Source organism: Octopus sinensis, linkage group LG9 (assembly GCF_006345805.1).
Source record: "Octopus sinensis linkage group LG9, ASM634580v1, whole genome shotgun sequence".
Classification (NCBI taxonomy): Eukaryota; Metazoa; Mollusca; class Cephalopoda; order Octopoda; family Octopodidae; genus Octopus; species Octopus sinensis.
This window is the reverse complement of record NC_043005.1, coordinates 96212630-96230213: the sequence shown is the minus strand read 5'-3', so window position 1 is coordinate 96230213 and position 17584 is coordinate 96212630. Positions and strand designations below refer to the sequence as shown.

The 17584-nt window shown below is 36.5% G+C and overlaps 1 protein-coding gene across 3 annotated transcripts in view; it reads left to right on the top strand.

The window, feature by feature from the left end:
- Positions 1-17584, top strand: part of LOC115215851 (tuberin-like) — a 120538-nt gene that overhangs the window by 85517 nt on the left and 17437 nt on the right. For 2 of the 3 annotated variants that reach the window (XM_029785189.2, XM_036506188.1), the window contains 8 exons: positions 1065-1158; positions 2104-2206; positions 2489-2631; positions 5163-5315; positions 7206-7639; positions 9326-9676; positions 10337-10413; positions 11866-12306. In XM_029785189.2, the coding sequence (XP_029641049.1) occupies positions 1065-1158; positions 2104-2206; positions 2489-2631; positions 5163-5315; positions 7206-7639; positions 9326-9676; positions 10337-10413; positions 11866-12306 (1796 nt within the window). The remainder of the gene's footprint in view (positions 1-1064; positions 1159-2103; positions 2207-2488; positions 2632-5162; positions 5316-7205; positions 7640-9325; positions 9677-10336; positions 10414-11865; positions 12307-17584) is intronic. The other variant, XM_029785190.2, reaches the window with a different exon arrangement.

Here is a 17584-nt window from a genome sequence, read left to right as displayed (position 1 = left end):
GTACAATTCTCGAAGGTAACACTTTCTCCTAAATTCAGCTATGTTCCTCTAAGTTCTATGATGCAGAATACGACCTACACTCAAGAAGCATAACTCACCTACACCTAGAACTACTCACTGGATAATGTGCCAAAGGGACTCACTTGGAGAGATTCAAGGACTCTTTGGAACAGTTTCTTAATGCGTGTGTGGCATACAGGCAACCATCCAGTCATCTAGTGATACACTGCTATCTGACAATTTTCCTCCTAAGAAAGACCAAAAGACTATCCGTGAGAAGTGGTGACTTAAATGGAATTGGAATTCTGTTAAGGATATACCAAAATATTGATGATGATACCAACCGCATCACCAACTGAATACTTATCCACAAAGACCTTTTTCTTCCTCTATGAAGCCTGTGCTTCTTTGAAAGATAATTCCTGTTGCTAGGTGATGTCAAGAGAAACCTTGATTCTTTTATTTCTTTTAATGGCTGGTAGACAGCATAATTGGTAAAGTGTTGGACAAAATACATTGTGTGCAGAAGTTCACTTTGGCTTTTAACCATCTGAGGTCCATAAAATAAGTACCAGTTGATGAAATAAGTACTGACATTAATATATTCAACTATAGATGAGCAGGCAGTACTCTGTCATAGCCATGGCCAAAAAACTGAAACCAGAGAATAAGAAATAGGAGGAAGTACCAAATAAAGCAGTGTATTACAATAAGTGAGAGCAGAGAAAAGAATGTTGCAACTTTCACAGCAACTAACACTATGAAGGAGCATTGAAAAGGTCCTGGCTTTGGATAAAAAAAGAAAATGTAGGAGGATCAATTAATTATGATTTTATTCAACATATTCTCTTCTCAGATTCACACACTTTTTGCAACAGCCTTTCAGTTTTTCTAAGCCCTGTAAAAGAATTCAGAAGTTTGGGCCTTTTGTGATACTCTTAAAGCCAAAAACTTTTCAGCATCCCCTTGTAAGCTTCGTTATAATTTAATTAGATTTATATTTTAGTTTGTGTATGCCAATTTAAAGCTGATATTTTCAATTTCTTTTTCCTTTCTTTTCACAGCAATTGTTCGTTTTCCTAATCTGTATATGAGTTTTACTTCTGACCAGTATTTGAGCATTTTTGCTATTGCAATGCCTTATACAAATCCCTTTAAGTAAGTTTTATCCATTTCTCACATTTTTGTAAAATTTGATATATCATTATTTCAATTTAAATCTAATTATCAATCAGTTGTAAAAATTGTCTAGAAATGCTGATGTAAAAGATAGAAAATGCATTGACTTCATTTTTCTGGTGAAACTATTTCTGTTGATTTGGAAATCAATCCCACTTAGTGGTTATGAATTTTAATTTGCAAGTAACCACACAGCTGTTTCAGGTTCTGTCATACAATGTGGCACCTTGGACACCTCAGACTGACCAATGTCTTGTGAGTGAAGTTTGGTTGATGGAAACTGTATGGAAGCACTTTGTAATATATTTGTATATGCATTTGTATGTGTAAGCATGAATGCATGTATGCATTAGTATTTGTTTCTATGGGTTTCAGACTAACACTGAGCAGTGCTGCTCTGTTTCCATCTATAAATTATACAGACTTCTGTTCAGTAATTTTGTTGGTTTCTGTGTGAGGCCCATAGGAATAAAAAATACCTTACTTGAAAACAAACAAAAAAAAAAACAAGTAAAGGTCGGCAACAGGAAAGGCGTGAAGCTGTAGAGTACTGTCTAAATAGATCTTAACCCTTGGAAAGAGTGGACGTGATAAACACACATTGCTTATTTTGACAAGTGAGGGGGTCAAAATATAATCTCTCTCAATGTCTCCCCCCATAACACTTATGTCCCTCTTTAGTGAGAGCAATAACCCTTGTGCTTTTCACAGTCAACCTTCCTTTTATCTTGATTATCAATTTCTATTAAATCTCTCTTACTCCCAGTCGCAATTGTTGTTTTCCACATTTCTTGTAGTCTTTTCATTCCCTGCAATAGTTGATTATATTTTTTTGTTTTTGTTGGTTTTTTTTTTTTTTTTACAGTTTGCTGTATAATTATGATTGTAATTTAATTCCTCTTTATTTCATCTTTACTTGATTAGATTCAGTCATTTTATGGTCTCATTAGCATATCATGTGATAGCTGCTTGGTTTACTCACTGTCGGGTTGAGTGGAGGTGGCATTTTGTAAAGTATGTCCAGAAAGTAAGTTGATAGTTCTTTTCCAATTAAATAATTCAATAATAATGAATATGATGATGATCATGTTGATGATATATCCAAAATATATATCTGACTAAATTATTGATTAACTTAATTGTTCTTAATGAGATAGAGAGTAATACGTAGGTAAATGATCTATGTAGTAACAAATTTCTGAATTTGTAAGAAAAAATTTCTCATAAAAAATTATTCCTATTACCTTAGAATTTAAATTTCATAAAAAATTTTTTTTTTTAATTATAATTTTGTGCATGTGTTTTGTAGAGCTTGAGTAGATATGTACAGCAAGAATTTGAAGAAAATGCCAAGCAAAGATTAAAGAACTGTGATACTAGTCACAGCCCAGGGAGCAGTAACAGTGCCATCCGAGCTCGTGCAGGAAGTTGTGAATCTGCAGATAAAACAAGGTAAGATTTATATTGTCTGAAAGGAAAGCTTTAACGGATATTTAACATTGATGAATCATCCTCTGAGCTGTAGGGCCATTAAGGCATCATGACAGACTTTGTCTTGGCAGGCTTCACTGTGTGGGAGGTTAAGAAGTTCATTTTACAACCACATTGTCCAGGGTTCATTCCCACTGTGTGATACCTCAAGCAAGTGTCTTCTAACATAGCCCTGGGTGGTTTCAGACCTTGTGAGTGAAATTTGATGTAAGCAGTTTAGAAAACTATTGAAAATTAAAATATATATGTGTGAATATATATATATATACCACTCTCGGAGTGGTTGGCGTTAGGAAGGGCATCCAGCTGTAGAAACTCTGCCAGATCTAGATTGGAGCCTGGTGCAGCCGTCTGGCTCGCCAGCCCTCAGTCACGTCGTCCAACCCATGCTAGCATGGAAAGCGAACGTTAAACAATGATGATGATATATATGTGTGTATATATATATATATATATATATATATATATATATATATATATATACACATATATATATATAAATGCACACACACACACACATACATTCATTCATTCATTGATGACAATGCATGGCTTAGTGGTTAGGGTGTTGCAGTCAAGATGGTAAGACATGGTTTCAATCCCCAGACTGGGCATTGTGTTGTCTTCTCGAGCGAAACACTGCATTTCATGTTGCTCTACAATCATTTCATCATCTAACATGTGGCACATCATGTAGCTGTATGGGTATTAACAATGTGATGGAGAGAGCAGGCTTATGTGAACACAAGCATTTGACCACTATAAACAAATCATCTGTGTGGTTGTTCAGCACACAGGTGAAATTGCAGAACCTGCATACATCATCTAATGACAGGAGAGTCCATGATATAAATAGATAGAGTGAGAGAGAGAGATATATAAAAGAGTTGAATTAAGTCCTGTTCTAATGAAACACTCACCAATTTTACAGTGCTACTACTGTTTACATTAATAACCTATTTCGACCCCATGAAGCACATCTACTAAGTGGTTTGGGTCATTTGAGAGTTAAATATGTCTGTCTCACTGAACAGTATTGAAAAATTAACTGTACAATCTTCATACAGGAATGGCAAATCTGTGGCTGCAGGTATGGCAGAGTGGTTCAGAAGTTCACTTTGCAATCATAGGATCCTGTTTTCAACCCCACTGTGTAGCATCTTGGACAAGTTTGTTTACAATAGCCTCATGTTGACCCAAGCCTTGCAAGTGAATTATGGACAGATGGAAACTGCATGGAAGCCTGTTGACTGAATTGTATCTTTAATTTAAAAGTCGAGCTGTCACACTGATTTGGTGTATTAAGTGTGTTCATGCTTGTGGAATATTCTGCCACTTATGTGTTAATCTAATTAGCCATTCAGCTAATCAGACAACTGATTGTTGATTTCCAAAACTGACTGAAGTTCCATCAGTGACAGACATCATCATCATTTAACATTTTCGTTCCATATTGGCATGGGTTTCATGGTTTGACAGAAGCTGGCAAGTCAGAAAACTGTTGCCAAGCTCCAATATCTGCTTTGGCATGGTTTCTACAGATGGATGCCCTTCCTAATGTCAACCACTTTATAGAGCGTACTGGGTGCTTTTTACATGGCACCAGCAGCAGTTATAAGCCAAGACCCCTCAGCTATATATCGTTACCTGCTTTGCCTTACTGGTACGTGAACAAAACATTCGAGCGAGGTCATTGCCAGTGCCGCTGGACTGACTCCTGTGCAGGTGGCACATAAAAAACACCATTTGAGCGTGGCCGTTGCCAGTACCACCAGACTAGTCCTCGTACTGGTGGCACATAAAAACACTCTCGGAATGGTTGGCATTAGGAAGGGCATCCAGCTGTAGAAACTCTGCCAGATCAAAACTGGAGCCTGGTGCAGCCATCTGGTTCGCCAGTCCTCAGTCAAATCATCCAACCCATGCTAGCATGGAAAGCGGACGTTAAACGATGATGATGATGAAAAGCAATAAATTTTAAAATAGAAGAAATTTAAATAATTAAGATTATACATAGGTGCAGGTATGGCCATGTGGTTAAAAAGTCTGCTTTGCAACAATGTAGTTTGGGGTTCAATCCCATTATACAGCATCTTTAGCAAGTGCTTAGCCTTGGGCAAGCTTTGTCTTGTAGATGCAAACTGTTTAGAAGCCCACCATACATATATGTATGTGTATTTTTGTGTTTGTTTGTCACTGCTTGACAACCAATGTTGTAACCTTGCTTTTGGCAAAAGAGATTGACAGAATAAGTACTGAACTTATAAGAGTAAGTCCTGGGGCTGATTTGTTTGACTAAAACCCTTCAAGGTAGTGCCCCCGCTTGGATGCAGTCCAATTGAAACAAGTAAAAGAATAAAAGTGTATTTTTATTTCCTGTATTAATTCTCTAAATAAAAATGAAATGGAAGAAAAACAAAAAATGCAAATTATTGATTTATGTTGAATAATTAGATACATATTAGTTTTCATTCCTTTCTGCTTGTAAACAGGCGGCGTTTTAAATATGGATCGTCTTTACAAGAGTCTTCAACTAACCTGCCTATCAATGAGAAAACGTACCAGTTTCACATGGAGTTAACTGAAACCTGTGTAGATATGATGAGTCGCTATACTCATGCAAATTTTGCTGCTGTCCCCAAAAGGTATGGCTTTCAATTACATTTTACTCGTTACCATTTAAACTGGCCATATTCAGCCCAAATATTCTAGATCCGGTCTCACATGTGCACTAAAATATAATTCTAAAAATAAACAGTATCATTAAAATATTGAAGCTTTGAGATAATGCATGGCTAACCCTTTTGTAACCATATTTCTGTTGAAATACACTGCTTTGTTGCAATTAATTTTGAAATTTATGAAGAATTTAGTGATATAACTCTGTCATTATTAAGCTTATTAAATTAATATGGAACTTTAACAAAAAGTTTTAAATTAGAAAGCGTTAAAACACAAAATTTGTATTATGGAACCATAAGTAGTCTTGGTCAAGTTGGTATCAAAAGAATTGATTTGAAACAATGCTATTATATAAACATTACATTTGACAGTAATCTAAATATTAAATGATTAAAATAACTTAACCATCATTCACAGGGTGGATGACATGGTTTCATGTACTCTGCTGATTGTTTGAAGTACCAATTTAGTTGTAGCAGACATAAAGACCTTCTCGGCTCTCTCACCCTTGATCCAGGAGCAAAACATCAATGATGTAACTGATGAAGGAGAGGGAGACCTGAGTCAGTACTCAGCTGGTACTCATGTTCACCTGAGTAGACTGGAGTAGCATAAAATGAGGCATTGGCCAGTCCAGGAATCAAACCTACCTACCTTATGAGCCCAACATCCTATTCCCTTAAGCATATTTAAAACTGGTCAAATTCCAAATATGGTCTGAATTGATCAAATTGGCTATGACTGGCTTGATTTTATATCATGCAGTTTGTGAACAATATATGGGAGATTGGATTTAGATTTCTATTTAGTCATTCACTGTGTGTGATAAAGGAATGTTCTGGTAACAATAAATAACACAGGGTATTTCTTCCATTACACCTACTCAAAGACAATTTAATGGTTGTAATGACCATCCTCCTCTTCCTCGTCGTCACCACCATCATTACCATTGTGAGCTAATTAGAGAAGTGTTTCATGGTCACTTAACCTTCTAGAAATGGCATCCAAATCTCCTTCAATTCTCATACTATCATCTTAAAGAATGACACATTCCCCAGTAATATAAAAACAAAAGATAGAATGACCATGGCTGATATGCTTTTGATTGTAAGCCTGTATAATCAGAGTTGACCTGGGGTTAAATATCATCATCATCATTATCCTTACTAACATTATATCGTTATTAAAAAGAGGTTGGAAAAAGTAGAACCAGACCAAACATTTTGCTGTGTTTAGTTGATCGTTGCCAGAGCAGCCAACTGGCTTCCATGCTGGTGGCACGTAAAAGGGCACCATTCAAGCGTGATCGTTACCAACGTCGCCTTACTGGCACCTGTGCCGGTGGCATGTGTAAAAAGATTCGAGCAAGGTCGTTGCCAGTACCACCTGACTGGCCCCCGTGCTGGGGGCACGTAAAAAGCACCCACTACATTCTCGGAGTGGTTAGTGTTAGGAAGGGCATCCAGCTGTAGAAACACTGCCAGATCAAGATTGGAGCCTGGTGCAGCCATCTGGTTCACCAGCCCTCAGTCACGTTGTCCAACCCATGCTAACATGGAAAGTGGACATTAAATGATGATGATGATGAAAGGCAGAGAAAAAGAGAGGTATACTCTGCCTCTCATCCTTTTTGGGTTGATAAAGTTAATTCCAGTCTAAATACTGTCATCCATTAAACTGATCTGACCACTTTTTCATAAATTCATTTATTTATTTTGTGTTTGTGCCAAAGTTAGAAATTGTTGTTTTAGAAGTTGCCCAAAATTTGCCATTGAAACTATTAACTATTAAAAAAGAAATTTGTCATGTTTTACATATTTATTGGCATTTTCCTGTTTGGATCTTTTTTTCAGACCACCTTTGATAGAATTTTTACTTGCTGGTGGTCGCTCAAAATCCTGGCTTGTTGGACACAAGATCATTTCCATCACCACAAGCGGTGGTGGTAAGAAAGTTGGTTCACTTGGAGTTTGTGAAAAATGTATCATGTTGTACAGGCAAGCTTGGGAAGACAGTTCAGCAAAGAAAGCCAAACAGACAGCTAAGGAGAAACAGCGTCATAAATTGGCTGGATTGTACACTCGTAGCAACAGCCACATTGAGCAGACACATCATAACACACACAATAGCAATGGGTCAGAAGATCTAGTGGGAGAAAAGAAGCGAGCGGTAGACGACATGGGGCTGCTGGATTCAGACCAGTCTGTTTTTTTAGACGAAAACGATCCTTTGGTTGAAAACCAGAATACGAAAACTTTTTTTCAATCTAGTCCACATATCCTTCCAGGTAAGTTGAATTCATAGACTTTTCATTCAAGAAAGATTAGTGAAGTAATTTTTAATAAAAAAAAAAATTTTGTTTAGTATTTAGTTTATGTTCCTTTGTTTTGGAGTTCAAAAGCACATTAGGAGTCAACTTTATCTTCTTTTTTATTATCTTTCTATGGTTGATAAAATAAGTACCTGTTATACAGTAGAAGTGGGGTTAATTCAGTTGGCTATATCTACCCACCTTCCAGCACCGAGAAAGGTGTAGCTGGATTGACACAACCATTAGAGCATTAGGCAAACTGCTTCGTGGTATTTGTTCTAGCTCTTTACATTCTAAGTTCAAACCCTGCCAAGATTAATTTTGTCTTTCATCCTTTTGGGGTCAATATCAACTAGTACCCTCTCATCAAAATTGATAGCCTTGTGCTTAAATTGGAAGGTGAGCTGACGAAATGCTTAATGGTATTTCGTCCATCTTTACGTTTTGAGTTCAAATTCCACCAAGGTCGACTTTGCTTTTCATCTTTTTAGAGTTTATAAATTAAGTACCAGTGAAATACTGGGGTCAATGTAATCGACTAGTCCCTAATTGACTAGCTCCTCCCACAAAATTTCAGGCCTTATGCCTACAGTAAAAAAGATCATTATTATTAAGGTGGCAAGATGGTGGAATCATTACTGCACTGAACATTGTGTTTAGTGGCATTTCTTGCTGATTTATGATCTGAGTTCAAATATTGCCAGGATTGACTTTGCTTTTCATCCTTCTGGGGTCAATGAAATAAGTACCAGTTGAACACTGAGTCAATGTAATTGACTAAACCCTCCCCAAGAAAATTTCAGGCCGAGAGTAGAAATTTTTGTTTACTTCTGATTTATCTGTATCCTGTCTCAGCTCCATCCCACAGTTTAGAGACACAACACTTTCCTCAACACATGGGCTGTTCCAAGTATTGCTGCTGTCGGAATGCTTCCTAAGAAGTTTGGTATTTGCAGCTTTTGGTGGCAGGATATTACTCTTTTCGAGCTGGTTCCCATGTACATTGATCAGAATAGGTACCACACTCGATAGATTCTTTTCATTTCTAATCTTGGTACTTCTTGACTTTCTTGTCCTCTGTCTTAGTATTTTGGTCTGCAGGTAGAGCTATATTGATGTGGGTCCATTCTTTGGACTCTTGCAGTAGGAGAATGATATCCAATTGGTTATGATGCAACTTTTTGATTGTATATATTAACATATCCCATGTGAGTCTCTGCTACTGGTAAAATGTTGGTGCTTATACCACTTGTTAGAACATTCCAACCCATATCTCTTGTACAATTCCTAGTGTATTCGCACTGCTACTTTATGATGGCATTTTTTGTATTCATTTTGGGGTAGTTTGACCATCCACTAATTATATTCTATCGTATTATTATTATTATTATATTATTGTTATTATTATTTATTATTATTATTATTATTATCATCATCATCATCAGTGTAAAGTCCACCTTCCAAGCTGGTATGTGTTGGACAATTCAACAGGAGTTGCTAAGCCTGAGTCCTGCACCAAGCTTCACTGTCTGCTTTGGCATGGTTTATATGGCTGGAGGCCCTTCCTAATGCCAACCAGTTTACAGAGTGGACTGGCTGCTTTCTGTATAACACCAGCAAAGTAAAGTAATAATAATTATTTATTTACTTATTTGTTTCCAGAAGAAAAGAGTTCATCATCTTCCAGTACGATGTTCTTGCCAAATCAGTGCAACTGTTGGACTATTGGTTGGGCTGAGGTGCGTATCCGCTCCCCTAGCGGTAGCATTTCATGGATGATGCGGATCGAAAACAGCCTAAACCCTTACAGCTGCCCCAGCGATCTTCCAGTAGCTGACATCAGTGTTCTACAGATACCTGTACAACAACAGAGTCAGTTCTTCAAGAGTCGGGAGAAATGTTATAGTAGTGGTACATTTAGCGACGATGAATATGAGAACCATTCCACACAGCAGACATCTTTAGACCAGGAACTAAAGCATCATAGAAACACAGATTTTACAAATAAAGAAGGTAATGGACTTTTTTTTTTCTTTTGCTCTCAGTCTAGTCACTCTAGTATCATCATTTAATGCCCACTTTTCCTTGCTTACATGGGTTGAACAGAGTTTAATGAGACAGATTTGCTACAGCTGGATGCCCTACCTGTCACCACACACCTTTTATCTAGCAAGGTAATATTTCTCCATGGCCAGATTTATTTTTGAAGAATATTGGAAAGGAATGACATTCATTTACAACAATGCAATAAGACAAAGAACTGCAAACACTCTCTCATATACACACACACAAACACACGCACATGCATGTACACACACATATATAATAATAATAATAATGAAATTATTGTCTACAGTGCTCAGGTGCACCACAACTTGTCAAAAGTGCGTATAAAGCATATGCAGTAATGTACAAATGTCTGGGAAGTGAACAGTGTATGAGTCAGATACATGCTTGCGTGTGTATGGAGGGGAGAAAATCAGGTGTAGTGTTGGCGAATCTCAGGAAGGATGGAAGTTTTGAAGGATGCAGTGCTCCGATAACTAACGACTGATATGATAGAGTTTGTAGTTTTATCCCAACCTTAGAAATCAGTGTTGTATTGAATTATGATTTTCTCTTTCCTCCTTACACATTTTTGTATTAAACTGTATTATTCAATTTTTTTTCCAGATGCAGCAGCTTCCAGTCCTGAAGAAGAGGAGGAAGAAGAGAAGAAGAAGCCTTCAGGTAGCAATGCTCAGGAACAGGTTGGCATCAAATGTTTGGTTTCAGTTAGATTTGATCTTGAATTCTCTGTAAAACAAATTTTATTTTATGTCTCCTCAAGCTTGTTTTATGACAATAGATTTTACAATAATTTGAACAGCCACTGATATAAGTGTTGCCTATTTTTATGTTGTTGTATTAAATAACTTTATGGAACAGATGTAGATAGAGACTTCATTGACTTGTAATATTCTATGCAGTGTTGTATAATACAAGGTGTCCCAAAAGTCACTGATGGGTTTCAATTTTTAATAACTTCTTTAACTTTACAAATAAATGCATGAAATTTTGATACAATATAAAAGACATAATAGAAATTAATATGCACAAGTCAAATTTTGCAACACCACTGCATCACATATGAAAAATCCAGGCTAGTCAAATCTGGGGAACACGAAGGCCAGTTGACATTACCATAGTTGGAGATTTTTCTCTCTCCAAAGCACTGCCATAGCAACAGCATTGTTTCTCTTGTGGTATGAACAGTTACCCCATCTTGCTGGAACCATGTGTGAGGTCTACTTTAAATGACCTTTATGTTCCCCAGACTTGATTAGCCCGGATTTTTTGCCTGTGGGAGTACCTGAAAGAGAGGGTTTACATCAACAAACCGGAGACCCTGGTGCAACTGAAGGTGAACATCAATAGAGAAATCAGTGAAGTGGGGGTCTTAAATTCTTTAGGGTGTTATGGTGCAAGTTTTGGAAAGAGCAAGGCTGTGCGAAGCTGAAAATGGCTGCCATTTAAGCGATGTCATTTTTCATATGTGATGCAGTGGTGTTGCAAAATTTGACTTGTGCATATTAGTTGCCATTATGTCCTTTATATTATATCAAACTTTCATGCATTTATTTGTAAAGTTAAGGAAGTTATTAAAAATTGAAACCCCTCAGTGACTTTTGGGACACCCTGTATATAGATGCAGCTTGTTCAAATGGGTAACAAGTTTGTTCCATAGTCTCCAGATCCTAGGTTTGATCTCACTGCATTGCATTTGGGGGAAATGTCTCTTACCCAAAGAAAGAGCTTTCAACGAAACCTGTTGTCAACATTGCCATTGTCATCGTCATCACCACCATCATATATTACAATCCATTCAGGAAGCCTTGATGCTGTTACATAACCTGCTTAAAATATCAACCAAATCATCCTCAAATCACATCTTACTGTTCTTGAAAAAGTAAGAACCTATTGACTAATGTATTCTTAGATTCATTATCTTTGAGATGAAGAAAGCAGAATAGTCACTATTGTAATGTCTTTGATCATAGGCTTGCTTAATCAGGGCTGGCTTGCTGTTAAACTACAGAACAACAACATCGGTCATCTTCACATTCTCGCCCTATATATTATCACCATTACCATTATAGTCATCCAACCACCACCAGTTCTATATGCAATATTCATGTATATATTTGCTTTTCTAATTTCAGCAAGGAGGCAATCCCGTTGAACAGAAAGTAAAAGTGCTGAAGAAGAGTACCTCATCTCCATCACTGTTGTCTGTGAGTAACAGCTGTAGTAGTTGTGGGGGTGGGTCAGATGCTGCAGCTGAACCAGGTTGTGTCAGATCAGGCTCACGGTCAAAAGACAGGCAGCTTAAGGGCACTTCCACTACAGATGGCAGTATGGCATCAGGACTCACTCGGGTGAGGCCCATCTCTACAGCACCAATTGAGGCATCAGCCAGTGGAGGAAGTAGGTATTTTGAGGACTTACTGCGAAGTATAAGACGGCAGTTGAATCTGTCGACTAAGAATTCGGACTCACAATATGACACTAACCAACAGAATCAGATATCCAGTCAGTATTATCATCAGCAACCAATGACAGCACCAGCTGGAACCCAGTTACTTAGTCATACCGCTTTCCCAGTTAGTACACGAAGCTTGCCTGTTGGTGTCTTAAATTTTCGTCTAATGTCATCTCATTTTATTTTCGTTACATTCGTACTTTTTCTTTATGGCTTGCCAAGTTTTCATATTAGTACATTTTCTTTTTGTTTTGCTAAGTTTTGATATTGTGTATTTGTTGTTTTTGGTACCTTATATTTTATTGGTGTTGTTCAAAATAGCTATGTTTGTCTTATTTTATATATTTTTAAAAGTTTTATTTCACAGTTTATGAATAGGAGTGCCATTTGTCAAATTAGATTCCATTTGACCAATTCCTGGCTCAATGTATTCTGACAGCAAGTGTCTATTTTTTTTACCCATGTTTATGTCCTTTACTGATATATATATATATATATATATATATATATATATACACACCAGTGAAAGATTATTTATATAATCATCTTTATCTTCATTTTAATGTCCACTTTTCCATGCTTGCATGGGTCGAATTGAGTTTATTGAGGTAGTCTTTTCAATGGCTAGATGCCCATCCTGTTGCCAACCCTTACCTGTTTTCAAGCAAAGTAATGTTTCCCCATGGCCAGGCATGTTGTGCAGAATATTAGAAATGAATGACACTGCTTGTATGACAGTGACTATCATTTACAACTATCACATAATACGAAGACAAGGAGACACAAACATACACTCTCTCTCTTTCACACACACACACACACACACACAAGTTTCCATCCACCAAATCCACTTACAAGGCTTTGATTTGTTCAGGGCTATAGTAGAAGATACTTGCCCAAGGTGCCATGCAGTGGGATTGAACCTGAGCCTGTAGTCAAGAAGCATATTTAATTTAAAATATATATTTTTAAGTATATAACTACAAAATTATAATTAAGAGCACTGAAATTCCAGCGCTAGAAGTAGATGTTAAATACCTACAACCCACTCTAAATTTGTTCTCAGTTTATAACCCCAGGTTGAATGCCAGGTAATGAGCAAGAAGATTTACAGTTTTGGATAATCCTGTATCTTAAGATTTCATGCTCTGTAATAAAGGTTACTTTGCAATCCTCACTAGAGAGACACCAACAAAAATATAAGTGAAAAATATATATTCATACCGATAAATTTATTCATACAGATACCAATATATACACACATTTTCTATGTATACATTCCATCTACTAGCCCATCTCAGCCATGTGGTTTATGTCAGAAATCACACAGAGTAAATACAGTATTGCAGCATAATATAATGACTACAGAACTCAAACATTTCACTCACAAATTGTTAGTCAATTTAAGGCATTGATAGAAGCAAGTTGTCCAATGTGCTGCCTACTGGGATTAAACCTGGAACCACTGAGTCAGAGAGTAAGCTTCTTAACCTCAGTACCATGTCTTTGCTTGTATCGGTCTATGGCACAGAGGTAGGCTGACCAAACAAATCATTGGATCAGTACTTCTAGCTGTAGCCATTCCATCTCGATTTTGGATCTTGCTCTCATTAAATATAGGGTCTAAGCCATGTGGTCTCTATTTTGATAATGGTAAGTAGTTTATTGAAGGAGATTTAGCTGCTACTTTGAGCACATCAAATGATGGTATTGAAACCGTAACTCCTGGCAGCTAAATCTCTTCTCATTGCTGTTGTCATTGGTGTTTGTATCATTTCTCTTTCTCTTTCTCTCTCTCTCTCTGCTCTCATTTTTACTTCCATTTGGAAATCTCTTTTATTATTTTCCTTACTTTTGTTTCTTTTTCTTTCTTATTTTAGTTTTATTTTTATTTTTTTTTAGTTTTCATTTGTTTGTTTATTTGTAGACTATTCTGGATTGCTAAAATAGTAGAGCCAGGAACTCCATTTTGTTTACAGCCCCAATGTCTTCCAAAAGAAGCCAACTTTGTCTTTTATCTTCTTGTTAAGTTGATATGATAATTAACCAGTAGTATACTCAGTTTTATCTAGTTTCCTACATACCTTTTGTTCATCCAGTTTTCTGTATGAAAATTTCAACACCTCACCAAAAAAAAAAAAAAATTAGAAGTAAATTTAACAAATTTTGTGTTTTTAAATGGTTAAAATGGTTCTTCTATGAATTCACTGCTTCACTTCCAACCTCATGGTCTCAGATAATTTTCACTTGCTAGATAAATATAACTCTGAAATGATTTAGTTTATTTGGAAGAGGTCTTTTCGCAAGTCACATTGCCTCAATAAACCTAACATATCTTGTGACATTCCTTGGATAAAATTAAGATTTGTATATAAAACTGCTTTCTTCATTTAAAGGTAATGACATTGTAAGTGGATACGTCTGATTTCCACAGTAAAAGGGCTAATTATTCTGAGATTCAAGGAAAAGAAAGCTTCATGGCTTTTAAAATTTTTCTTGAAGACAGAATAGCTTAAGTAACACAGGTAACAAATGATGGATCCAGTGGAATTCATATTTCACTTTTAGCTTTAAAAAATCATCATTTCCTTCATAGATAATTACCTTGTGATTTTCAGTGACCATAAAAAGAATTTTAATTACTTTGAAATTCAACTTTGATATTTGTCATTCCATTTCTCAATAGTTTACTTCAAAGACTCATTAATCCTTTTCCTGCAGAAATTAGTTTTATCCATTCAAAATTTCATTACTCTTAACTGCAGGAAGCAGTTTTATAAATCAGTTTATCTTTTGTTGAGGAGTGTCATATTTGAAACTATTTTTGTGTTGAGGTAGGTGCAAGGGTAGTTGTGTGGTAAGAAGCTTGCTTCCCAAACACATGGCTCTGGGTTCAGTCCCACTGCATGGCATCTTGGGCAAGTGTCTTTTACTGTGGCCTTGGACCAACCAAAGCCGTCTGAGTGGACTTGGTAGATGAAAACTCAAAGAAGCCCGTCGTGTATATATACATATATAGGTATGTATGTATGTGTGTGTGTTTGTGTTTGTTCCTCACCACCACTTGACAACCGGTGCTGGTGTGTTTACATCCCTGTAACTTAGTGGTTTGACAAAAGAGGCCAATAGAATAAGTACCAGGCTTTAAGAAAATGAAGTACTGGATTTGACTCATTCAACCAAAATTTTTTCAAGGTGGTGCTCCAGCATAGCCGCTGTCTAATGGCTGAAACAAGTAAAAGATAAACAGACATGTCAAGTTTATTGTGGCAACATGACTTGTAGAAATTACCAATTCTATTTTTGTGCTAGAAATCTGACATTTTTACTGAAATATTCATGAAATTTAATTTCACAGTTAAAGGGTTAAACAGATAAGTTTTAGAAGGTTATTTTACCACTATTTCGGAACCACTGAAATCTTTCATCTTTATTTATGGTAATTTAGGACAAAACTGCTCCAATTACATGTGTCAAAGCTTGAGTGTAGAACTAATCTCTATTGCTTGGAACTAATCTCTATTCAATGGTACTTATGTTTTTCATGTTATATTCCTTTGTTATTAGTATTAGCAGTAATTTTTATTCATTAAGATCACAATATTTGTTTATTCAGTCAAATCTGACTTCTATTGCTCCTCATATGATCATGTTTTCCTTTCAAATTACTTCATTGTTAAAAAGAATATAAAAGTCAGTATAGGGTGTGTGTGTAGGTCTGGTGGTACAAATGACAAAAACAGAACTCAGTATATATTTTCTATAAAGCTTCATAAGTGACTCAATAATTTAGAGGTATTCATCAGTCTTTTGATAAATGCATTGCACAAAGCTAGGTCTTTCAGTTACGTATGTAGCTTTACAACTAACACACACACATTCTCTCTCTCAGCTACTCATATAGCATTTTAGTAATTTTTAACTTCCCTCTTTACACTCTTGAAAGGCAAGAATAATTTTATGATTCTCTTTTCTCACTTTGTTTCTTCTCGTCCTCTGTCATTTTATATAATTTCTTCTCTTTCGTGTTTTTTCTCCTTGGTTCTCTATTTAATACCCTTTCATTTATGGGGAACATTTTTCAAATTAACACCATTGGATTCTCTGGTCTTTCATTTTACATTGTCTTTTCACAATATTTCTCATGCCTGTCTCTCTAATTCTTTCTTTTATATTCACTATAACCTAGACATATCTATCCAGTTGCCCAAAACAATTTATGAGTTGGTATCAAAAAGTTCCCAGACTAGTTATGTATAATAAAAAATAATTTCCTTAAGTTTTAACATCATTTCTTTCGAAATAGTCACCTTGCACAGCAACACTCACATTGCCCAGCATTCCTGCCACTTTTGGAATCTGGCCTAGAAGTAATTTTCTGTAAACGAGTCGAGGACCTTCTGCAATTTCCTCTTGATCTCGACAACGGTGTTAAAATGGCAAACTTTTGAGCTGCATTTTCATCTTGGGGAAGAGACGGAAGTCTGCAGGTTCTAAATCGGATGAATAAGGCAGGTGCAGAAGCGATACCATGTTGTTTTTGGTGAGAAACACAAGTGAGGTGACAGAGTATATTGTTGTTGTGAAGAACCCAATTCTTGGTGCTCCACAGATTTAGTTGCTTTCCCTGAATGTCCTCCCTCAAGCACTTCAAAACATCATTGATTGTCCTCCAATTATCCTCATGCACAAGCTGATGAATTTTCTCCATATTTTCGGGGGTGATATTTGTGGCTGACCTTCCAGGGATGTTCTCCTGCTTTTGAAGCACTTATGCCACATGAAACTTTGAAGCTTGCCAAAGCATGCTTGATGTCTCTGTAGCAGACTTCACAAGTTTAATGCAAAATTTCATGTCGGCTCTTTGTTCCTGCATCCTCTTCATAACAAAAATCACAGACTACAGCAAACACGTGATCTCAAAAACACAAATTTCACTACTTGCAAAGTAAACACAGCAATGTCACTCGGCACGCTGCTTCATGAAGGTCATTGCTAGTTCTCACCATGTATGCAACTGTGTACTGCCATCTGTTGGCATGCTAAAGAACTAGTCCAGGAAAGTTTTTGATACCGCCTCATAACTCTTCCACATTAGATGTTCCGATCTTCCATAACACTCTTCATATCCTCCATCTTCCATAAGTTGATATATGCTCTTCTTATTCTGCTGATCTCTGTATATCCATGCATAAATTCCCAGAGGAAATTGCCAGACATTTGATCCTTCCTTCTCCAGCAGTATCCTGCATAATATGTTCTTTCTCTGATTGCTGAGGTGATGAAGACTGCCTTATAGTCACTGCTTTGTAGGGTGTTGCTGACCCAATTCAGCAATCGTTTACTTCTAGTAAATTAGGTAACAAAATTCTAAAATAATCTTGATGTTACATATACAG